The following is a 26,090-nucleotide window of genomic DNA, read 5'->3' as shown; positions in this document are numbered from 1 at the left end:
AGAATTTGTCTTAATGGAAAACAATCGCATTCAGTCAGATCACAACTTCAAGATGGGGGTGTCTGATTTCTGTTGAAGGTACAGTACATACCACTGAAAAGATTGGGAGGGTTTTTATATTACTAGATGGGGGTCTCTGCCCCCCCTCCTTCCTCCCCTATCTCATCTCCATGCCTATTTTTTCAAAAGTACATGGCGAAGGGGTGACTAAGCTAATCCTGGTTATGAAGAAACATCTCTTAAAGACTTAAACAATATTCATTTGCTGTTCCCAGAAAGGCGTAGAGTGAGAGTGGATATGATCGATTGATTGATAAAGATTAATTAAATTCAGCCACCAAAGAGGTGGCACGGGCATGAATAGCCCGTAAGATATGATCGATATTTGCAACTGGATTAATATGGTAAACAAGTGGGATATAATATACACAATATATATATTTGATATATATATATATTTTTCTTCTAATATTATTAACCCAGCTTTGAACAAAAAATTATAAATTTAGTATGGATAAATTCAAGCTTAGAAAAAAACGGGCAAATACTGGATCAGAAGTAGATCTGCAGATCTGTGGAAGATACTAACATAACAGAATCAAGCTAACTGGAAAGCCTCAAACACAGACTAGATAGGTTGACGAATACCGATTGGTGCCACAAAGGTAAAAACCTGGAAGACAAGGACAGGCAAGCGTGCCAGTGGTCATGCCGGTCTTCAATCTGTATCAATCCGGTACGTGGATCTACCGTCGCCAGAAGCCACCAGTTCTGCTTATAATAGTGAGTCAGACGAAGTGGGTTACATGATCTGGGGAACACCAAGGTCGGCCAGCGTGACGTGTGGGAGAGAGATGGGCAGGGAGGGTGATGGTACACCTTGACATGTCTGGGGCGCTCTCATACACACACACACACAAACAGAGGCGGGACCAAAGAGCCAAACCTCAACCCCCGCCAGCACAAACAGGTGCGTACAGATTTTGTGCGCGTGGATTAGGATGGATTATCTAACACGGGTGGTACACGCACAAGGGGACAGGTGGAAACTTAGTACCCAAATGAGCCACAGAGACATTAAAAAGAACTTTTTCAGTGTCAGAGTAGTTAGTAAACGGAATTCACTAGGAAGTGATGTGGTGGAGGCTGACGCCATACACAGTTTCAAATGTAGATATGATGGAGCTTGAGAGGCTCAGGAATCTGTACACAAGTAGATTGACGGTTGAGAGGCGGGGGCCAAAGAGCCAAAGCTCAACCCCTGCCAGCACAACTTGGTGAGTACAATTAGATGAGCACAGTCGAGTGAACAGCGCTCTGGGGTCGTAGTCCTAAGGAACCGGATTTGATTTCCGGCCGAAGCAGAAACAAATGGGCAGGGTTTTTCACACCTGATGCACCTGTTCACCTAGCAGTAAAAAGGTACTTGGGAGTTAGACAGCTACTACAGGCTGCATCCTGGGAATGTGTGTGTGTGTGTGTGTGTTAAGCGAGAAATATATGCAGTAGATATGATGAAAGAAAACCGGTTAGGAGTCAGTACATTGACAACCGATGGTTAGCAAGGCGGGGCCCAAAAGTTAACAGCTCGATACTGCAGGCATAAATACCAAATAGTAAATGCACACACCCATTCTGTTTCTGGGAAACAGAATGGAAACAGATATCAGTTAATGGATATCAGAAACAAATATACGTAAATGATCTCTCAGAGGGTATAGACTCATTCCTCTCAATGTTTTCTGATGATGGAAAGGTAGATAGGTAGAAACTGTAGGAAAGATTAAGACAGAGATTACAAGATGACCTGGGCAGACTAAAGAAATAGTCCAATAAATGGCTCCTAGAGTTTAACTTAAGCAAGCGTAAAGTAATGAAAATAGGTGTAGGAAGCAGGAGACCGAACAGAAGATAACTGGAAGATAAAGACCTTCAGGAATCAGGAAGATGAAAAGATTTGAGGGGTTGATATCACACCAGGCCTGTCCCCTGGAGTCCACATGAAAATGATGTCATCAGCGGCAAATGCAAGGCTGGCACACATAAGAACTGCCTTCAGAAACTTGTGTAAGGAATCATTCAGAACCTTGTATACCTCATATGCCAGACCAATACTGGAGTATGCGACTCCAGCCTGGAGTCCATATTTAGTCAGACACAAAAGAAATCTATAAAAGTTCAGAGGTTTGCCACCAGACTAGTACTCGAGCTGAGAGGTATGAGCTAAGAGAAAAGATTACTGGAATTAAATTTTATGACACTAGAAGACAGGACACTTAGAGGAGACATGATTACCATTTACAACATTTTCTGAGAAATTGACAAGAGACAGACTCAAATCGGAGGAGGAAGAGAAGCTTGGGGCAGAGTGCCTATGACCAGACCGTCAGAGTGCCCAGAGGACAACAGGAGTGCAGGACAGCATCGTAACTATAGTGTTCCGTCTTGTTCCTTCCACACATAAATGACTTAGCTGATGAATTAAACGCATTCTGTGTCTCTGTCAATTCAATTTCTTTCCTATGCACCCCATACCCTTCCCGTGGGCGGTGGTGTAAAGGGTTACAGAGGCACATAATTGGTTCAGGAACTGAATCATTCTAGTTCGTTTAGCTAAGTAAATAACAATCTTTTGACGCTAGTTACACAATTTCTACACAGAGGAAGATTGATTTAATTTGTATCCAAGATCGGGTAAATGGTTACTGGACTTCAACCTAGGTACATGCAAGGCCATGAGGATATGGGTTCAAGTTAGATGAAACAGCAGCACAAGGTTCATGTTATGGCCCACTGCCTTTTGACGAAAGGCGGTGGAGTTTCTGACGGGGGAAGGAAGAGACAATTGCGCATCGCGTCCCGCAGGCGTGGTGCGGCCAGCCTGGGTGGCATAAAAGGCGCGGGAAGTCAGGTCCCGCTCTCACTCCCTCTCCCGACCAGGTCCAAGATTCACTCACTCCCTCTCCCGACCAGGTCCAAGATTCACGAAGCGGCTCCACGCTCAGCACCACGCCTCATCGACACGTGGGCCAGTACCCTTACCACTTCTACGTTTTGTTTACTGTGTACACGGGATTTCTCAAGCAATCGGACTCCCTCTCCGCTACTATGGTCCCACAACTGATATTCTCCGATCCTTTGGGGCCTTCCACATCCCAGGCCGGTACCGCAGGGGCCCCCTGCCCTACCCAGCAAACCCTAAGGTAAGAGAGTTTCCTGTACAAGTTAGTCAGGACTACCCCCAGTGCTGGCGTGTGTTTGCGCCGTCCCTCGCGGCCCGTTCGTTCCGCTTAGCTAGTTCACTAGGGCCTTCCGCCTGCTTGCCTCCCTGGGGTTGCTGGCGTTCCTCCAGGTCGGGACTGGTGCGCTGGTTATCTGCGGCGACTTCATGTGGCCTGGTTTCGGTGGTCCTGTGCCCTGGGGCCCGGCCCTATTGCGTGCTCGGTGGACCATTCGTCCCAGGTGTGCCCTCCCCGGTTTGCTGTGCCCCTAGGCTTGCCCTAGGGGCCATGTTTCGCCCGCGCCTGGCCGTGCGTGCGCGGCCAGGCTCCTTCTGTGGTCTGGCATCGCCCTCTGTGGCGACGCCACGCGGCGGTTTCCGGGGTTCTGAGCCCTGGGGCCCAAGCCCGGTAGGCGGCGCCCACGTGGCTTTGAGCTCGGTGAAGCTCTCGCCCCAAGGATGCCCTTCGTTTCCTTCTCCGTCCCAGGCGTTTTCCCCGGAACCTGGTTTGTTGCGCCCTCTTGGCTTGGCCCTAGGGGCCAGGGTTCGTGATGCACTTGGACGTGCGTGACCGGCCAGGTTCCCTGCGAGCGTCCTGGCGTCACCCTGGTGGCGACGCCTCCTGGCCGGGTTTTTAGTTGTCTTTGTCCCTAGGGCCCGACCCTAGGGGCCCATGCCAAGGACGGCATCACCCACGTGGCATGGAGCTCCAGGAGCGCTTGCCTTGGGCTGTGTTCGCTTCCTTCCTGTCCTTCTCCCTTTTCGCCCTCGGGCAGGAGACGCCCTTGTGGCGGCGGTGCCCCGGTGGGTAGGCCCAACACTTTCTTGTTATTGGCTGACTTGCGTCAGCCGGTGTCGTCCGGCATGTTCTTCTGATGTTTGTCTGGACGGTGATGCCCTGCTTGTTCGTCCCAGTTGTTTGTCCGTCCGGTGTTGCTCGTTTTGTCCGTATCTAGGCGTTTTGCCTGGCTGGGGTAGATCAGCCTGTTCGTTCCTAGACGTTAGTCTGGCTGGTGTAGCACAGCCTGTTTGTCCCTGTAGTTTGTCTGGCTGGTGTAACCCAGCCTGTTCGTCCTAGACGTTTGTCTGGCTGGTGTAGCCCAGCCTGTTCGACCTAGACGTTCGTCTGGCTGGTGTAGCCCAGCCTGTTCGTCCTAGACGTTTGTCTGGCTGGAGTAGCCCAGCCTGTTTGTCCTAGAAGTTTGTCTGGCTGGTGTTGCCCAGCGTATTCGTCCCTAGACGTTTGTCTGACTGGTGTAGCCCAGCTTGTTCGTACTAGACGTCTGTCTGGCTGGTGTAGCCCAGCCTGTTCGTCCCTAGACGTTTGGCCGCTTGGTGTAGCCCAGCTTGTTCGTCCCAGTTGTTGTCTGGCCGGCGTAGGCCAGCTTGTTCGCCCCAGACGTTTGTCTGGCTGGTGTAGCCCAGCTCGTTTGCCCAGACGTTTGTCTGGCTGGTGTAGCCCAGCTCGTTCGCCCAGACGTTTGTCTGGCTGGTGTAGCCCAGCTCGATTCGCCCCAGACGTTTGTCTGGCTGGTGTAGCCCAGCTCGTTCGTCCCAGACGTTTGTCTGGCTGGTGTAGCCCAGCTCGTTCGTCCCAGACGTTTGTCTGGCTGGTGTAGCCCAGCTCGTTCGCCCAGACGTTTGTCTGGCTGGTGTAGCCCAGCTCGTTCGCCCAGACGTTTGTCTGGCTCGTGTAGCCCAGCTCGTTCGTCCCAGACGTTTGTCTGGCTGGTGTAGCCCAGCTCGTTCGCCCCAGACGTTTGTCTGGCGGGTGTAGCCCAGCTCGTTCGTCCCAGACGTTTGTCTGGCTGGTTTAGCCTGCTTGTTCGTCCCAGTCGTTCGTCTGGCTGTTGAAGCCAGTCTGTTCGTCCCAGTTGTTCGCCTGGCTGGTGTAACCCAGCTTGTTCTTCCCAGTCGTTTGTCTGGCTGTTGAAGCCCAGCGTGTTCGTCCCAGTTGTTTGTCCGGTCGGTGTAGCTCAGCTTGTTTGTCCCAGTCGTTTGCCTGGCTGGTGTAGCCCAGCTTGTTCGTCTCAGCTGTTTGTCTGGCTGGCGCAGCCCTGCTTGCTCGTCACAGACGTTTTGTCTGGCCGGTGGAGCCCGGCTTGTTCATACACGGATGTTCAGTCTCATCCGGTGATGGTGTAGCCCGGTGTAGCCCGATCTGTTCGTACCCAGTCGTCTGGGATGGCCGGTGTATCCCGGCTTGTTCGTACCCAGTCGTTTGGGCTGGCCGGTGTATCCCGGTTTGTTCGTCCCCAGGTGTTTGCTGGCCCCGGTGTCCCACGTTATGTTCGCCCCAGCCGTTTGGCCTGGTCGGGGTAGACCGGCCCGTTTGTACCTTTACGTCTCGTCCACTCGGTAGCCGCCTGTTGTTCCTGCACGTACACGTTCCCTCCTGTTTCCCTGTCCTGTCCTCCAGCGCAGGCGCATGCCGTCGGGCGGTCTGTCCGCTTGGGTGGGCTATGTTATGTTATTATCTTTTATTTAAGTTTCTAAATTAATTATTGCATTGTTCAGCTTAGTTATGCCTTGTATTTACTTACTATTCCTCTAGCAGCGTTAATGCAGTGTCCATTGCTGTGGGATACTCAACTAATCTTGTTTCACTTTTGAGAATATTATTGCTAGGCTAGCCATTCTCCCTTGATTAATACTGTTTTAATAACCATTCCATCCCTTGAACATTACAGTTTTACGCTACCCAAACCATACCATGCACATTACTGCTTAACCTACCATCCTATCCCTTGATTAATCCCGCTTTAAGCTACCAAATCTTCCCATGATTACCACTGTTTCTTTTATTTGTTCAGCTTATATGCAAGTACATTATATTACGGTCTTATTCTATTATTAGAATATATTATTCCCCTCCCGTTCTCACTGTTCTGTTCTACTCCTCCAGGGTAGGCGCATGCCGTAGAGCGGTCTGTCGGTTTGGGTGAGCAACGCCATGTTATCATTTATTTATGTTCCCTAAATTATTTTATTACTTTGTTCAGCTTTCAGTTATGCCTTGTATTTACTTATTATTCCTGTTGCAGCGTTAAGGCAGTGTCCATTACCGTGGGATATGCAAATAATTTTGTTTTCACTTTTGAGACTATTATTGGTTTACTCTAGACCATCTATTCCATGAATAAGTACTGTTTAATTAACCAATCTATCCCATGAACTTTACAATTTTAATCTATCCAAACTATACCATGCATATATTACTGTTCAACCTAACCTTCCTATACCTTGTATAGTCCTGCTTTAATCTACCCAAATTATCCATGTTTATCACTGTTTACTCTTTTATTTGTTCAGCTTAAATACAAGTATATTATATCTTTTATTTGTTCAGCTTAAATACAAGTGTATTATAATACGGTCTTAAGCTATTTACTTGTTCAGTTTCAGTTTGTCTTGTATTTACTCCGCTATTTATTCTGTTTCTAGCACTGCTTACGCCTCATGCCTTTCTTACTGTTTTGGCCTCGCTATGTTATTTATATTATTTAAGTTTCTAAGATTAATTTGTTACATAGTCCAGCTCCAGTTATGCCCGGTATTTACTTAATAACACTGTTGCAGTGTTAAAGCAGTGTACATTTCTAGTGGGATACTCAAATAATTTTGTTTTTACTTTTGAGATTATTATTGTTTGAATTCTTCTATACTATACCACGATTAATACTGTCTTAATATAAACAAACTATACAATGAGTAATACGGTCTTATTATAACCAAACTATACCATGAATATTACTGTTCAATCTATACATGAATATTACTCTCTTAATCTATTTTAACTGCTCAGAGTTTATTGTCGGAAAATCCGACACCATTTAATAATCATACAGATAATAACTGTATTACCAACAAGTTACCCATAGAAAACGTAACTTGTAGAGGAATTACCGTCTATAGAAAACGGGATATCATCACCACATACTATTATAATTCACCAGCTATTCTGCTGGGAATTATTCTTAAATACATTAGTCTTTGGACTTTACCATCATAAAAACATCTTATATAAATTAACTTAATTATCAATATTAAAGTAGAGTAAATGTGACCCTTCTATCACTTTCTGAAATCTGGACAAAGTAGGCCAGGCGTCAGTGGGGAAGGAGGGCAGCCATTGTTGTTTATGAGACCAGAGGCTCACACGGGAGCAAATTCGGCTCCTGTTAAATTTACTTGGACGTAGTGTTATGGAACCCAAAGGTGTACCATTGTCAACACGCTGTCTACAAATACAAGTTAAGTGTCTATCCGAAACCCGTTTATCATTCATTTATGGCCATTAATGTCAGGATATAGGGTTAGCCGGTTAGAACGCGAAATCGCCTCATACTAAAGGTAATTAAGCCAGGTCTTTAATGTTCCATGTACTGTATAGTGTTTTCTCTGATATAGCTTGTCATATATAGGATTCTGGCTTCACAGCTAGCGCACTTTTGACAGGTCAAGACGAGGATGCAAGATTATGTGCACCAGTTACTGGGTGATAGAAGCTACCTCAAAGAGGATAATTTGGTGTCTACACTCTAGTTATACCTGGTGGACTAACCTGCTGTACTATAAGAGAAGGAACCTCATCAATGTATGTAGCTATTACTGTAATTTGATTGGCTGCATATGTGTAATATAAACCCCCCCTAATGTGTAGAGGATCGATTTGTGAGATTAAGAGATTATTGCAGAAATACAGTCCACTTATCATTATACAAATTGCTATCGAAGTATATAAATTAACGTAAATATAAATTCATATAAATTAAATAAATATAAATCTCACAGGTCGGTTCCCATATTATTTGGTCATCTTCGAACCGGATGACGGATTATTTGATCCTTTGAACCCACATTTGGTCATCTTAGTACCGGATGAACCAGTGAACCAAACCAGTGGATTCATTAAATATACTAGTGCAGTGTTATTTAAACAAAGCCAGTCAAGACAGCGGCGTTGCCTCGTGGGAGCTCAGGAGCCTCCCTCAGCCCAGATCAGCCTTAGTCAGCGGTTTCATGCACACCCACAGAAATTTGGTGGCGTGTTATTTCGTGAAATGACAGCGCTAATATAGAATCCAGCCAAATTAGTGACTGTGTCTTCGCGAGATTGTTCACGGATTTCGTGGTGTTACATTTCGCGAGAGATTATCTACGAATTTTGTGGAGTTTATTTCGCGAGGTCACTAATAATATTTAATACTTCTAGATAATATTAGAAGTTTCATAGAGGCTAATTAAGAGGCTATTATCAATAATTGTGTATATTATTTCTCCAAAATAGAGAATTATTTAATATATTGCACTAGTGATCACAGTATAATATTTACTAATTGCCAACCCACAACAGGGTAGGATATGACTAGTTGAACTATTATTGTTCATCCTAGTCCCATTATTACAATAGTCAGTTGTACTATATTGAACAACCTAACACCATTAATGAATGGTCCAGACCCTATTTTGGGTGTAATTTTTATCAACTCGAATTGAGTTGTGTATATATAATAATTACTTATGATCATTACACCTTTGAGTGATTAATTAGTGTCTCTACCATCCTGGGGTGATATAGAAGAGCTAACCTAAAGGTACTTCCAGTGACACTGGTTTATCACTCAAATCATTAGTGTGTATGATTGTATATATATAATGTGTATTAATTTTAAGTGCTAACCTCTAGTAGAGGTAGGATTATTGCCTAGTGAGTTCAGAATTTAACCCTAGGCTACCATTAGTACTTGCTCACAATTTATGAGCCAGTGGTGCCCAATTAACAAGTCACCATGACTAATCCACAGAAAGCAAAGCGTGCTTTAATATCAAGCAAACGCCAACTAACAAGAGATCTCAACCAATATGAACAGTTGTTATATGAGCCTGTAATTAATTATCGTCGGTTGAAAATACCACTGTTACAGATTCAAACCCAATTGCATATATTGAAAGCAAATAGGAAATCTTACCAAAATCAGGTCCACGACGACGACATAGTAGTTGAAGATGTGGAACCATTCCTGTCTGACCTTGCACAATATGAAGAAGAAACTCAAGCCAGGTTGGAACATTTACACAGGATAATTGAATCAGAACAAATAGCAAGTACACCAAATAAAGTAGATAATGTTATGGATGATCTGGATTTTTTTGAGAATAAATGTAAAGCCAGATTAGATCCTTTAATCAACAAGGATAAAGCTTCACCCAGTAAAGCTTCACCCACTACAGCTTCACCCAATATTATACCACCAGAAATTAAGCAGTTCTCAGACAATTTATCCACAGTCTCTGTGGTTTCTGAAAACCCAATACCTGAGGCCACTAAGTTAACATGCCTCCAAACTAGAGGTGAAGCTGAACCAGTAGTAGAATATGTAAATGAAAATAGCGACAGCACTAATTTCCCAGTCCAGCTCCTAGGAATAATGCTGGCAATGAGAAAACTGTCATACATCTAGTACTACAATTGCTGGATTTACCTCAACCTGATCAGACTGCTGACTCATTACAATCCTTCAGCATGGAGTTTGAGTCACTACTAAGAACATTCAGACTTAAGGTTGATATAACTACTAGTGAATGGATGACCAAAGTAGTCCTTCAACGAAAATTGTCCAGCGATATACTAGATGAATTATATGCACATCAACATAACACCATCCTGACAGTACAGGACATCACTGAAGGTTTACATTCCATCATAAACAAACGACGAGCAAATGAGGAAGTTAAAGCCTCATGCAAGCCTTCAGAAATAGAAAATAAGAGTCAATTAAAGGGTAAAACAACTACCCCAAATAAACATCAGTCAATTACTCAAACATCAATTTGCAGAAAATCTGACAATGCAGCAGCATCCTCCAAGCCTACTGTTACTAGTTCACCCAAACCGGTAACTTCCAAACGTGCAGTAGGCTGGGGGACATGTATGTTCTGCAAAAAGAAACATTCAACATATCATTGTGCTAATTATCCAACCAGAGACACTCGTATTGAGCGACTCCAGGAATTAGGGAGATGTGCAAGGTGTCTCAAGTCACACAACATAGACTATTGTGATACCCAATTCAACACCTGCAACAGGTGTAGAAGAGGTAGGCACCATGCAGCACTGTGCAAATATACGAAATTAACGTATTCAAGACCCAAGGTGGAAGATAGCATTCCCACCACAGTACAGTACTGCAAGGTGCAACAAACAAAGAGTGTCCAATCGGCAAAGTCTAAAGGTAATACGACTTTGCCTACTGCCCAAATTACCATCCTGAATAAGAGGGCCAAGGTCCATACCCGTGGGTTGTTTGACCAAGGATCCCAGAGAACATATATCACTAAAAAGCTGGCAGATGAACTACAATTAAGGCCTGTAGCCCAGATGTCATTCAACATCTCAGGGTTTGTAACAGATGCAGGACCTCAAGTCTACCAGGTGGTACAACCATCAGTACGTTTAGGCAGGTACGTCTGTCGAGTACAAGCCATTGTGGTGGACAAAATACCAGTAGACCTACAAGTTCAAGGTCTGAGAGCAACAGCCAAATTCCTGAGAAATAGAGGAATAAAATTGGCAGATAATATTAAGTCTGATCACCTCACTGACTTCGGTCTCCTTGTAGGGACAGACTATTGCCATCGATTCATCGGTAGCCCTACTAAATATCAGGGTATAACCATGTTAAACTCTGCAGGAGGTAAATTACTCTCAGGCCCAGTATCAAGCCTGAGGAGACCTATGCCTGCAGATAAACAATACCAGTAGAAACCTAAATTTGTCAGCTGATTATATTTCTCCAGTAGCATTATACTAAGGAGATTACAGCTGACTATACTAACAGAGGTTGATGTTAGTATCATCATTTAAAGCTGAAGATGAGTTCATGAGGCCTCAGTGGCAAATCAGTGAACAGTAGCCTAAAACAGCTACAAGTCACTGTGACCAATGTCACTGAACCCACTGCAGTCTCAGAACCATACTTTACTTTAATGATGAGCTATTCAATCCTCTGAATCAATTAACTAAATTAAACCCCAATAAATTTGATGACTGATTTGATACATTTATTATTTAATCAAGATGTATTCCATGGGCCTCAGTGTTTATATATCAGTGACCAGTTACCTGAACAAACTTCAAGTTATATCTAATGTCACTGATCTCACTGCAGTCCCTGAATCATACTTGACTGTAGTACTTGATCACATCCAGTCTTCTGGGTTAAATAATATGTAATAAGGCTTGAATATTAGCCTTTCAAGAGTTGACAGGGAAATGAAATCGCATTAGACTTCTAACCCCTACAACTCTAGTACGGGACATCCGTCCTGTACGAACAGACACACAAATGTGTGATTACTAACTATAATTTGAAGGAGGAGTATCGGTGTTCGTCTGTTCTAATTAGGACTTCGACCCGTGAGCAGCCCCCTGGGGAATTATGTCGGAAAATCCGACACCATTTAATAATCATACAGATAATAACTGTATTACCAACAAGTTACCCATAGAAAACGTAACTTGTAGAGGAATTACCGTCTATAGAAAACGGGATATCATCACCACATACTATTATAATTCACCAGCTATTCTGCTGGGAATTATTCTTAAATACATTAGTCTTTGGACTTTACCATCATAAAAACATCTTATATAAATTAACTTAATTATCAATATTAAAGTAGAGTAAATGTGACCCTTCTATCACTTTCTGAAATCTGGACAAAGTAGGCCAGGCGTCAGTGGGGAAGGAGGGCAGCCATTGTTGTTTATGAGACCAGAGGCTCACACGGGAGCAAATTCGGCTCCTGTTAAATTTACTTGGACGTAGTGTTATGGAACCCAAAGGTGTACCATTGTCAACACGCTGTCTACAAATACAAGTTAAGTGTCTATCCGAAACCCGTTTATCATTCATTTATGGCCATTAATGTCAGGATATAGGGTTAGCCGGTTAGAACGCGAAATCGCCTCATACTAAAGGTAATTAAGCCAGGTCTTTAATGTTCCATGTACTGTATAGTGTTTTCTCTGATATAGCTTGTCATATATAGGATTCTGGCTTCACAGCTAGCGCACTTTTGACAGGTCAAGACGAGGATGCAAGATTATGTGCACCAGTTACTGGGTGATAGAAGCTACCTCAAAGAGGATAATTTGGTGTCTACACTCTAGTTATACCTGGTGGACTAACCTGCTGTACTATAAGAGAAGGAACCTCATCAATGTATGTAGCTATTACTGTAATTTGATTGGCTGCATATGTGTAATATAAACCCCCCCTAATGTGTAGAGGATCGATTTGTGAGATTAAGAGATTATTGCAGAAATACAGTCCACTTATCATTATACAAATTGCTATCGAAGTATATAAATTAACGTAAATATAAATTCATATAAATTAAATAAATATAAATCTCACAGGTCGGTTCCCACATTTATTACATTGGTTTATTACGATAGCATTGGCTATGTCCGGTATTCTCAATCACTATGGACACTTAACTTTACCTTGCTTTTGTCTACTTGTGTATGTGACGGTTGCCGGTGCGGCAGCTGGGCCTCCCTGCCTGTTTTCCCCCGTTAGACCTGTCGATGCTTACTTTTTCATTTTCCGCAGTGGCGAGAAGCCGGATCACGCAGCAACTGCAACACGGAAGAGGGCTCGGGCGACGTCGCGTGAGGACAACAGCGCAGTGGGGTGAGGACGCAGCCGGCCTTCGCTTCGCCTCCCCCCCTCGGGGGCCTCCTCGGGCGGCTCTGATGTGCACGGCGACCACACTTCCCAGAGGCCACTGCCGGCAAAGCGGCGGGTGGCACAGCGTCGCAGCCTCCACCTTTTTCGGCCGACGATTGGACGACGCTGCAGGCGCCCATCGCGCAGGCTCGGGGGCCCTCTCATGTCACAAGCCTTCAGGGCATGGGAACCACCGAGGCAGACCCTGCCGCGGCTGCTACAGCCGCCCCTGCCCCCCACCTTCACCGACCGTCGCCCACGGGCCAAGGCCAGGGGGCATAAGTCGAGGCGATGTGCGAGCTCCTCCAGTTTGTCCTCCTTCCTTCCTAGTTTTGTAGCGTAGTTGCTCTGCCTCCCTGAGGTTTCCCTCGCGGCCAGCGGGCACTCGCCCTTCGGGGGGGGGTCCGGCCTGCTGGCCTGCGGGGTGGGGGTGCAGCGCCCGTCCCCAAGTGTTCCGCTGTCCGCAGCTACTACTTTGACTTTACAGACATTCTACTAGTAAGCCCTACCTTGTCAGGTAATTCCTTCCTTGGCGGCTCGGCCTCTGGCCTGGGGTTATTTTCTTCTCCAAATACATATCAGGCTTCCCCAGTCACTATGTTTTCTGCCGCCTGATTATTCTCCAGCTAGGGTTTCCCTTATGTTATGTTGTTCACTTTGGTGTCCTGTTATACTTAGTATTAGATTTGTTACATTCGCCTCACTGCTAATTCTAGACATTAGGACATTAGGTTTCTGCAGAGTTTGTTACTAGGCTATAAGATTACGTTTTACTACGGGTGTACAATTTAAGATGTTTCGTGTACTTTGCGTTAGCCACGGCTATGTTATACATTTGTTAAATCCTATTTAAAAGCCTGTTTTACTTCTGCAGAATTATTTATCATGTCAATAAAATTACGCCCCCAAGGCTTGGTGTCTTCCTTCCCCTGATCAGAAAATTATCATACTGGAACTAGATCAATGTAACTTAATACTGCATATATTGCCCGACAAGCAGAGCAACTCAGTTGGGCACTACAGATAGGCAATAAAGTATTCTTGACATTACTTAAACAAGAAAATACACTATGTGCAGCCCTTACTTACACAAGGAAGGTAATTCGGTGCCGTGTATGTGTGTGCAGAGAATGACACAATAACCAGACTTGAAATAACTCATACCCGTCAACACAGAGGAAGAGAGAACGTTCTTCACCATCCGGGACCATTGTTATTGTGTTTATTTGCAGGGCATTTACGTGTAGATTCACGCGGCCTCGGGGAATTACTGTGATAATTATTCCTTATAAGTATTTAGGATTAGCTATTGCAAGTACTTCTGCTGCTAGTAGCACCTCTACTGCTAGCTAGCCGTCCCAGAGCTACTTACCAGCGCCCTGTCATAGAGCCACTTACCAGCGCCCGTCCCAGAGCCACTTACTAGCGCCCCGTCCCAGAGCCACTTACCAGCGCCCCGTCCCAGAGCCACTTACCAGCGCCCCGTCCCAGAGCCACTTACCAGCGCCCCGTCCCAGAGCCACTTACCAGCGCCCCGTCCCAGAGCCACTTACCAGCGCCCCGTCCCAGAGCCACTTACCAGCGCCCCGTCCCAGAGCCACTTACCTGCGCCCCGTCCCAGAGCCACTTACCAGCGCCCCGTCCCAGAGCCACTTACCAGCGCCCCGTCCCAGAGCCACTTACCAGCGCCCCGTCCCAGAGCCACTTACCAGCGCCCCGTCTAAGGGGGCACGGCAGACGCCTCCTCACGATACACAAGTTGTGTACGTCTCTTCCTGACGCCGATGCCTCAAATCGATGTTTACAACACAATGGTCGGGACTCGTTATCACGCTCTCTTCCTGTCATCTCTTTAACTCTTCTGCTGCGAGGAGGGAGAGGGAGAACAAGAGAGGGGGAGAGGGAACCAGAGAACAAGAGAAGGGGAAAAGGGAGCCAGAGAACAAGAGAGGGAGAGGGAGCGAGAGAACAAGAGAGAGCGAGAGAGCTACCGTACTCCGGGCACAGGTGACCGCAAATGTCGATCTGTGGGAGGTAATGTTACTATCAGTGGAAATGTTAATTCTCTTTTAGTGGACATGGTTATGGACGAAGTAATGTCGGCCATTGGGTGCTTATATCATCCCAGGGAGATTACCCTAATCCGGGCTGAAAATGTCGACTAAGTAGGGAACTTAGACCTTTGTTTGGAATGTCGACGCAGTAGACAATATCAAACCAGTTTGAAAAGGTCGACTGTTTTTGGAATGTACACTTGTAATGGAAAGTGGTGTGTTGTCAGAACCTTCACGAGCACGCAGAATTGAGAGAGAGAAGCGACGGGCAGGAAATAATAGGACGGCGTTAAGGTGACGTCGAATGTAGGCAAATTTGTCAACTGAACTAACAGGAAAGACTCACTTAGGAGGTAGTCGCTGACGAAGGGGACCGTCATTGGACAACACGAACTGGGCTTTCCACCCTTACCCGTATTTCTTAGTGTGAAAAAGTGTAAACACTTCTTGCCCCTCTCCCACAATCTCTCACCTCTCCTCTCCTCCTTTTCCCTCACTCTCCACCTGTATCTCCTCCCCTCTCCTTTTCTCACGTTAAATATCCCCTTTGTCCTTCTATTCAAACATCCCCCACTTCTCTCCCTATCTCTATGTGCACCTATCTTTCTATATCTCTGTCTCTGTCTTTCTCTGTGTCTGCCTCCGTCTGTGACTTGTTGTCTATTTCTCTCTGTTTTTACTTATTGTCTACTGGTCTCACTCTCCCTTACGGTCGACCTGGTCTGCTTGCAGGGCTATCTCTCTCCCTTTCTCATTCTCCGTCTGTAACTGGGTGTCTCTGGTCAATCTTTCTCTCTGCTTCTCTCTAATAACATTAATATAATACTCTATCATTGGAATGTGGATGGTCTGCTGGTGAGAGGAGCCTAGCAGTGTGAAATATTAAATAGTTACCCCTGATTTGTTTTGAGAAAAGGGTGGGGCTGGTAGAAGGCAGGAGTAGGAGGTCTAGTCGACGACCGGGCCGAGGGGACGCTAAGCCCTGGAAGCACCTCAAGGTAGGCTTGCGAAAGCTTTTGAAGCTGTGGGCGAATTATCTGTTTATATGCTACTATGCGCAAAGTAAGAGTAGCAGATAATTTATGTTAATTTACATAAGATCGGTGAATAATGGAGTATATTATAAGAAAATTTGTTTTTGAAATTTTGTTGTTACTTTGCTGGTATATCTGGAGGGCAGTGCCAAAATTGTACATAAATTGGCAGTGCCAATTTATGTACTATTCATAAACAATCGTCATGGGGTCAGAATGTGACACCTGGCATGAAGTTCCCTCTTGAATTCTGGCGAGCCTGGCCAGCCTATGCCAGTCCCGTACCTAAGACCATTTCCCTGCAAAGTTGGATGAGACTAACCCCGAAGCATTTAGTCTCCAACCATGGACATTCTCTCTTATATATATATATTATATATATATATATTATATATATATATATATATATATATATATATATATATATATATATATATATATATATATATATATATATATATATTAAAGGATTACAGGATAATACAAGAGTTGCTGTTTATGATAAAAGCATAAAATGTGCAGACTAAGTGTTCTGTGTTCTGCTTTCTAGTAGAATCGAAATATGGATACAGTTAAAGAATTTTAAATATTGTATAAGTTATAATACAATGATTTGCCATGTCATTCACTTTACATAAAGACTTAGTTCCAAGTAACTAAACTGTCGACATAGTATAAGCTGTAACGGTGTAGTCACTCTAGTGTGTGTCCTTGACTTTGTCCACACACATCATGTCATGTGCAGGCGATGAGTCACAATAACGTGGCTAAAGTATGTTGACCAAACCACACACTAGAAGGTGAAGGGACGACGACGTTTCGGTCGTCCTGGACCATTCTCAAGTCGATTGAGAATGGTCCAGGACGGACCGAAACGTCGTCGTCCCTTCACCTTCTAGTGTGTGGTCTGGTCAACATCATGTCATCTACATCCCCACACAAGCTGAACTGGAAACCTGTCTCAAGTGTAAATGTAAACGGGATGAGAATAACTTGAGCTACCTCAATAAACTTATTTGAATGTCAATTTCAATTTGAATTATAGGCAAGTCGTATTGGAGCTACAATACCTGCCAGTCCACTAAATCTGTTACAAGTTGATTAACAGATTTGGGTGGAGGACGAAAACATGAGGTAACTCAGTCACCTCTGCGGAGGTCACTACGGTTTGTCTCGGTGCTGACCAACGACTCGGGGAGGCAACTGAAGGTGTTCTTGAAGGTGGATCTGGAGGTCATGGTTGGGCTTGAGGAAAATGGTCCCAGACCTCTAAGTAAAAGTCGCCCAGTCCTCACTGGCTGGGTGATGCATAAAAGCAAACATACAATCCTCTAAGTCAGGGGTCTCCAAACTTGTCAATGTAAGCGCCACATTATATATTTACCATATTTATGCGGGCCGGAGGAATAAAAAATGAAAAAAAACAAAAAGCAAATCAGTGCCAGTAATTTAATTTCCTCAAATATTAAAGTATAAACATGGAAAAATTAAAACATATCTTTTTGGAAAAAATCAGGGTAAACTAAATAGATTCCTGCCTTTGGTTTTATGCAACCAAATTAGTGTGACGAATGATACTGTTGTTTTGACTTCAAAATTTCATTAAAATCAGGTTCCAGATTAGATGAGCCAATTGTAAGAATTGATTTCAAGTGATCATCAGACAAATTTGCTCGATAGTTAGATTTCACATACTTCATTTTGGAAAAAGTTTGTTCACACAAGTATGTTGAACCAAAAATGGACACAAAACTACAAGCAAACTTTATCAAATTTGGAAACTGATCTGGCTGCAGGCATTTATAAAACTTAATCAGATTTCCTTCTCTATACTTATCTTTCAGTCTGTCATCTGCCTGGAGATCAATAATTTCCATTTGAAATTGAGTTGGAAGATTTTCAGCATTGCAGTCAAATGGATTATGAAAGAGCCTGATTTCATTTGCTTTGGCATCAAGGTCAGCAAATCGCTTCTGAAACTGTTTTTTTCAAATCTGAAATTATTTCATTTGCAAATGAAAAAGGAAATTCAACTTTACTTTCTGCATGAAATTTTTCACAACATGGAAAATGAGCAAAATTCTTAACCTTCACCTGGCCTTCAAGTAGCGCAAGTTTTGCTCTGAATGCCTTGACATGAACAAAGTAGTCACTGATCAAATTTGTTTTGCCTTGCAATTTCAGATTCAAGTTATTTCAGATTCAAGTTATGATATTGATAGTGATTAGTGATAGTGATAGTTATGATAGTTATGATATTCAAGTTATGATATTGTTATGATATTCAAGTTATTTCAGATTCAAGTTATGATATTGCATATGACCTGTCATATCTGCAAAAAATGCCAATTTCCAAATCCATTCACATTCTGATAATAATGGCTGAGGTTTATTTTTCTCTGTGAGAAATAAATCAATTTCTAATCTGAGCTCAAAGAAATGCAGCAAAACCTTTCCACAACTAAGCCATCTAACTGCTGTATAATAAAGCAAGTTAACAAACTCCGCATCAATTTCTTTCAAGAAATCACGGAACTGGCGATGGTTGAGTGCATGAGATCTAATGAAATTAACCACAGAAACAACAGGTTTCATGACACAAGACATATCAACATATTTTAGGCTTGTTGATGGATAAGGCAATGCAGAAAAATGGGTTTTGAGAATCCTCCAACCTCACAAGCTGTTGTAATTTGCCCAACCAAACCCTTCTTTGTCCCAGACATATTCTTTCCTCCATCAATTGTCACACACTGCACTTGTTTCCATTCCAGGTTATATTCTGTCATAGTTTTACTTACTTCATTGAAAATGTCCTCTCCAGTTGTTGTGGTGTGCACGCTGTGAACTGATGCTAATTCTTGGCTCACATTAAATTCACTATCAACACCACGAATGAATACTAAGAGCTGAGAAGTATCACACACATCAGTTGATTCATCCAACGCAAGAGAATACCAACAAAATCTTTTTGTTTTTTCCTTTATTTGCCGAATTATGTCGCCTCCTAAATCTTCAATTCTACGAGCAACAGTATTTGACCCAAGACTTATCATTTTGAAGAGGTTTACTTTTTCTGGACATACCTCTCCTGCTGCTTCCACTATACACTCTTTTATGATGCTACCATCAGTGAAAGGTTTTCCTTTTTTAGCCAACACATAGGCAACTTTGTAACTGGCTCTAGTTGAATTTTCATTTTCAGATTTTTTCTTACTGAAAACAGCTTGTTGAGAATGCAGACTGTGCTGAAATGATTCAAACTTTTTAGTGCGTTCTGCTCCTGTGATGTGAGAATAACTTGAGCCACGTTTAGATTCATAGTGGAGACGGATATTGTATTCCTTCAGAACAGAAACACTGTCTCTACATATTATGCATAAAGCTTTATCATTTGCTATCACAAAAAAGTACTTTATCTTCCATTCGTCATTAAACCGACGGCACTCACTTTCCACTTTTCTTTTCTTTATCTTTTCCATATCTGAAAACATAAGGGTAAAATAAATGAAATAAATTCTACAGGAAAAAAACAGCTTGTAAGTGGTGTTAAAAAGCATAGCATATTATTATAAAGTGGTAAATATTATGGCAACAGCTTTCGTTGATAAACTTAATGGTTACCATTTTAACTATTTTAAACATGCAATATTTTTGGCTACAATAATATTATTGCTATTTTGTATAACTAAGATAAAGGCATTGTCAAAGTACAGAGAAAAGAATATTGTACAGTGTTTGTGCTCCCTGAAACGTAAGCAGCGAAGCCCCACTCGCCCTCCATCCCCACAATATACAGTTATACACAACTGATTGGTTGTAATGCACAACACATACCTACCAGTATTAGTATCTGTGCGTCACACTATCGAGAGAGAGAGGAAAACTGACTCGAGTTGAGCGCCACCAGTCAGCAGCCCCAGCTTTGAATAATTCTGCGATGCCATTCGTACGATAATTATTTTTTCAAGGCCACCACACAGGGATTTGTTTGGAGGGCCGGATGAAATTATGTGGCGGGCCGGATGTGGCCCGCGGGCCATAGTTTGGAGACCCCTGCTCTAGGCTAATCAGAAAGGTTCGAACCCAAGAAATTCACATAACCTATCGAGTCCGATGGATAGAAAACGGCATGCATATCTGCATGCCGGTACTTTTTCTCAGTACGTAACATTTGTAACGTTGGTTACGAAGCACAAAATCCGCGATGTATTGAGATGACGGGCAGTTGACCCTCTCTGTGGCCGGTGTGAGGTAACTATCCGCCTTCAAGGCCATTGTAAACAACATCAGAGGTTTCGAAACCTGTCGCTACACGTTGATTCTGGGCGTCACGCTGTAGGCTGAGTCTGGGCGTGACGCTGAAGCAGTAGCAATGTGCTTGATGAGTAGTGAAGAACAGGCGTGTCAAACAGAGGGTCCCCCCGAGGACTGTAATGGGTCACATTTGCGATCCATTATGTCTATTGTCTATTTTTCAATGTCTATTGTTGAAGTCCTAACTCGCTTGCCTCACAGCTACATTCGTGTTTCATTTGTGAGTTTTGAAATCTATTAAAAGGCGATAGTTTAAATAATAAAAAACTGCAATTTTGGCCGTTAAATGACCAAATTACATATATCCTTTCTTCGAGCCGCAGGTGTGCTTATGCGAGCCACAGGTGTGCTTCTTTGAGCCCCACGTGTCCTTGCAAAGGGCTGCATATTTGAGATGCTTGGATTTAAGACTACGCACTGTGACACACACACACACACACACACACTGTGCCCAAATGAGTCACAGGGACGTTAGAAAGAACTTTTTCAGTGTCAGAGTAGTTAGTAAATAGAATGCATTAGGCAGTGATGTGGTGGAGGCTGACTCCATACACAGTTTTAAATGTAGATATGATAGAGCCCAGTAGGCTCAGGAATCTGTACACCAGTTGATTGACAGTTGAGAGACGGGACCAAAGAGCCAGAGCTCAACTCCCGCAAGCACAAATAGGTGAGTACAAATAGATGAGTACACACACCACACAATTCAGCCCATCTTGCTACAAATAACGTACTGTACTTAAACAAATATTAACTAAAATGAACAAATCCACAAGGGCCGTGACGAGGATTCGAACCTACGTCCGAGAGCATCCCAGACGCTGCCTTAATCGACTATACGTATTAACTATACGTGCTTTTTTACCTATAGCCTCTCCCTCATCTCGTTAGGCTGACACATTCATAAACAATTACACTCACACAAACAAAGACCTTTTTCGAAATCTGTCAAATCTCCCAGAACATGCCATTTTTTTTTGGGGGGGGGGAGTAAAAGAGGAAGGAAGGTAGGTGAAGGAAAATTTAGAAGTGGGAAAAACAGTGAGAGTTATGAAAGTAGGCGGGCTGTCCGCCTTGCTGACACGATGTGTGGGTGTTGGCAGCTAAGCTAAGCTGGCTCCCTCTTGTCAGGGAGCTGTGAGTGTGTGAGAGGTTCTTCACATGTGTTTCACCATATATGGTTGTTTATAGATGATTACTGTGTAGCATTCATATATACACACCCCGATGCTTCCACACATGTTCTTGTTTAAGGCTATTTATTTTATTATTATTATTTATTGATTTATATATGTGTACGTATACATATTCACATCGCGGAGGGGATAGAGGAAGGAGTCAATGGCAATAAATAGGCAAGAGAGAGATGAGAAGGAAATCTTAGAGGAAGAAAAAGCAAGGCAACAGGAACGGAAGGTAAGGTGTAATAAAGGAGGTAATAATAGGAATAAGAACGGGATCGTAAGAATTACGGGCTATTTAATCCCGTGCCACCTCTTGGGTGGCTTAAGCTTTATCAATCATCAGTCGATCGTAAGAAGACAGAAGTTACAGCCCCGCTCCTGTGCCAGGTAAGTCCACTACGGGATCACCATAGCCCGTGCTACTTGCAACTTTTTGTTCCCAGTAGCTGAATAAAAAACAACAACGGATCGTAAGAGAAAAAACAAGGGATGGTATGATTATAAAGGTTATTTTAGAGGAAGACCAATCAATAGGATGATTAGAATCCCTAACATGACAGAAGAGAGCATTGTTTGTGTCTGCAGACTTAACACTTCTTTTGTGTTCTTTAAGTCTGTCATTAAGTGTACGGCCAGTTTCCCCAAAGTGTTGGAGAGGACAAGACGAACAGAAAATAGACACCAAGCAGCATTAGAAGCAGGAGGAGCAGTGTGAACTAGATTGCTACGAAGTGTGTTAGTTTGTCGAAAGGCGAGTTTAATGTCAAGAGGACGAAAGGTATTGGTAAAAGTTTTGAGTTCAGTTATGAAGGGAAGGCAGAGCACAGTGTTACTAGTGTTGGAAGCAGGTTTAGGATGAAAGAATTTACCTTTAGCTTGAGAATAGGCACAGTTGATAAAATGCAAAGGGTAACCAAGGCGAGAGAATGATTTGTAGATAAAGGAAATTTCAGAATCAAGAAACTAAGGGTCGCTGATGGGTAGAGCGCGGAGGAAGAGAGAGACGAGGACACTTTTCTTAACAGAAGGAGGATGGTAGGAAAAGAAGTGAATGTACATGCCACTATGCATGGGTTTGAGGTAGACAGAGAAAGAGAACCCGGACACAGGGCTGTGAACGTGAACGTCAGAAAAGGAAGGAAGGCAATTAGATTCCCATTCAACTTTGAAATTGATAGAAGGAGCCAGATTGTTAAGAGAGGAGAGGAAAGGCTGGAAAAGACTAAGGTCATGAGGCCAAAAAGCAAAATGTCATCAACATAGTGAAGCCAGAGAGAGGGACGAGTATCAATAGAAGGAAGAAGAACAGTTTCAAAGTATCCCATGTAGAAATTAGCAACGACAGGGGAAGAAGGGGAAACCCATAGCGACACCGATAGTTTGAGTGTAATATTTACCGTTGAAAGAGAAAGAGTTAGAGTCAACACAAGAGTCTAATGAGTTGGAGGAAAACGTCAGTGGGAAGCGGGAGAGGAAGAATGGCCCTCTGACGCCTTCTAAGGAAAGAGAGAACGTCATCAAAGTGGAACATTATTAAACAGAGTCGACATCCAAACTAAGCATCTTACAAGAGGGCTGCAGGTGCAGTCTTTCTATGAAGTCCTGAGAGTGACGAAAGTGGGCAGAAGATCCTCCACTTACCCTCTTATCCTCCCACTTACCTGTGACTGCAACGTTTGCAGGATTTCCTGCAGCATTCTACAATTATTTCTCGTCCTGTTTTTCCTTGTCACCTTTGTAACGTCATCAGGGACACCCTCGTCACCATTGTACCGTCATCTGGGACATCCTTGTCACTTTTGTACCGTCATCTGGGACATCCTTGTCACTTTTGTACCGTCATCAGGATCTAGCTCACCAGCTTCGGCATGTGTATATACGAGGAAGAGCTTGGTTGTTGTTGCTGTTATAGATTCAGCTACTCAGAACAAGTTCCAAGTAGCACGGGCTATGGTGAGCCCGTAGTGGACTTACCTGGCACAGGAGCGGGGCTGAAGAGCTTGGATCCCAACACTGTACATTGTGGGACGCTATTCAACCACGGTTCCCCATTATCTCTGTTCTTGGACCCATTATGTGGCTCTGTAACCTTTTTCCACCACCACCCACGGGAAGGGTATGAGGTCCACCACCACCCATGGGAAGGGTATGGGGTCCACCACCACCCACGGGAAGGGTATGGGGTCCACCACCACCCACGGGAAGGGTATGGGGTCCACCACCGCCCATGGGAAGGGTATGGGGTCCACCACCGCCCACGGGAAGAGTATGGGGTCCACCACCGCCCACGGGAAGGGCATGGGGTCCACCACCGCCCACGGGAAGGGCATGGGGTCCACCACCGCCCACGGGAAGAGCATGGGGTCCACTACCACCCACGGGAAGGGTATGGGGTCCACCACCTCCCACGGGAAGGGTATGGGGTCCACCACCACCCACGGGAAGGGTATGGGGTCCACCACCGCCCATGGGAAGGGTATGGGGTCCACCACCGCCCACGGGAAGGGTATGGGGTCCACCACCGCCCACGGGAAGAGTATGGGGTCCACCACCGCCCACGGGAAGGGCATGGGGTCCACTACCGCCCACGGGAAGAGCATGGGGTCCACTACCACCCACGGGAAGGGTATGGGGTCCACCACCTCCCACGGGAAGGGTATGGGGTCCACCACTGCCCACGGGAAGGGAACGAGGGCAACCTGTCCTCTTAAAAAGAACGTCGCTTTTGGCCATTTGCCCGTATGGCCGAATATGGACGTAATTTGAAAATGAAAAATAAATGAAAATAAAATTGGGATTTTTTTTTTCAACAACAGTAAGTTAAGGTTCCTCTGATAGGTTAGGCGGGCAGGAAATTCTCATAAAGTTTCAAAATGATATGAAAAACGTTAATGGAAAGTTTCCTTTTTTAAGCTTGCCGAGTAAGCCGGATGACTTAAACAGAAAACGGAACAGTACGTCACTTTTGTGAGTCGATTTCATTTCAAATTACGTCCAAATTTGGCCATAGCGCGCATACGAGGCAAAAGTGGCGTTATAATACCTACCCTATCCGGTGTGGGCCCTGGCTGGTCTAGACAAGCTACACCTCTGGTCAGATAAGGAAACACGCGACTTCCTGTCACGTCACAGCCGCTCCTCTCATCCTCTTTTGTTTCAGCCTGAGACACGGAGGGACCTGTATGTGTCATGAGCAATTCTTACTTTCCTCTACGTAAATTACAATGTTTGCTTTAAAACATTGTTATCACATTTTTCCCTGCATACTGTTCTCCTTCCATCTTCCTCTCTCCTCCCAATCTGCCTTTCCCATCTCACGCAAATCCAGTACGACTCTCCCTTTTCCTAAGGCCAACACTTTGCGTGCCGTTAAAGCAAGAGAAGCACGAGAAACAGAAGAGAAGAGAAACAGAAGCAAGAGAAACAGAAGTCTCCGTGGTGTAGTGGTAAGACACTCGCCTGGCGTTCCGCGAGCGCTAAGTCATGGGTTCGTATCCTGGCCGGGGAGGATTTACTGGGCGCAATTCCTTAACTGTAGCCTCTGTTTAACGCAACACCAGGCAATGTGATGTAGTAATCGCGCGAATTCGCCTTGGCTATAGACACATCTGGCAGGTTAGTGAGGCTGAGCCACTACCAGAATATTCAGATTGTAAACTCTGTGATAAACCTTTAATGCATTCACTAGAACACTATATTGATGAATGTGAAACCGTAAAGGACTTTAGACCTCCTGGCCTATTGTACCACCAACTGTGTAACTATTTTATTGACTCAGGTGTTCTGGACGACATCCTAACAATTTACCCAAAATTTGCTTGTCCATTTTAAAGAATGAAGAACAATTTCTACTTATATTCTAAGCTGTATCACTTATGAACCCATCCCTGCACTTGTGTGGCAGTGCACAATAGAAAGTTGTTTTCACATATCCACACATTAAAACATTGATTGTAACCGTGATATATATGTGCTTCAGCCTACAGTTTAGGCCTATTGTCTTATGTATGACCCTCTGTCCTGCGTGACAGTGAATACTAGCATTAACCTCAATTTAATAAGACTATCAAAATCCTCAGATTAGGCAAAATTGTAATTAATTTTGTCAATAAAGATGTTAATAATAATAATAAGTAAAATGTGTACTTGGATGAAAAAACGATTCTTCGCGGCAGGGGATCGTATTCCAGGGACCATAGAATTAAGGACTTGCCCGAAACGCTACGCGTACTAGTGGCTGTACAAGAATGTAACAACTCTTGTATATATCTCAAAAAAAAAAAGAAGCAAGAGAAGAAAGAGAAATACGACAACTCAGCAAGAAGAGTAAGAGCAGCAGAAGAGGCCTCCTCAGCCTCCCAAACCAGCGACACCCAACAAACACACACATCCCAACCGTTTGTAATATAGTTCCCATTTGTTTTATATATTTTCAGGCCACCCGGAGGATGGAGGTCCTTATCGCGGTGTAGGAAACGCTGCCGTTTCCGGCCGTAAGTAGTTAGCGTGGCGTCGTTTCACCCAAGGACGAGGTTGTTCCACTG

At 44.1% G+C, this 26,090-nt stretch overlaps 1 protein-coding gene across 5 annotated transcripts; it reads left to right on the top strand.

Moving 5' to 3' along the window:
- Positions 1 to 2,712: 2,712 nt before the first annotated feature.
- Positions 2,713 to 13,867, top strand: LOC138356391 (uncharacterized). Of its 5 annotated transcripts, XM_069312520.1 has the most exons (5): positions 2,766 to 2,940; positions 2,974 to 3,203; positions 6,126 to 6,161; positions 7,679 to 12,447; positions 12,841 to 13,867. In XM_069312520.1, the coding sequence occupies exon 4, from the start codon at positions 9,747 to 9,749 to the stop codon at positions 10,983 to 10,985; it is 1,239 nt and encodes a 412-aa protein (XP_069168621.1). In that variant the 5' UTR covers positions 2,766 to 2,940; positions 2,974 to 3,203; positions 6,126 to 6,161; positions 7,679 to 9,746; the 3' UTR covers positions 10,986 to 12,447; positions 12,841 to 13,867. The 5 variants fall into 5 exon arrangements, 3 of the variants coding, with proteins under 3 accessions (XP_069168621.1, XP_069168620.1, XP_069168622.1); XM_069312521.1 differs by lacking the exons at positions 2,766 to 2,940; positions 2,974 to 3,203 and adding an exon at positions 4,034 to 5,675; XM_069312519.1 differs by lacking the exon at positions 6,126 to 6,161 and having other exon boundaries at positions 2,768 to 3,203.
- The last annotated feature ends 12,223 nt before the right edge of the window (positions 13,868 to 26,090 follow it).

Source organism: Procambarus clarkii, chromosome 72 (assembly GCF_040958095.1).
Source record: "Procambarus clarkii isolate CNS0578487 chromosome 72, FALCON_Pclarkii_2.0, whole genome shotgun sequence".
Taxonomy (NCBI): Eukaryota; Metazoa; Arthropoda; class Malacostraca; order Decapoda; family Cambaridae; genus Procambarus; species Procambarus clarkii.
The sequence above is the reverse complement of the archived record's forward strand: the minus strand, read 5'-3'. Positions and strand labels throughout refer to the sequence as shown.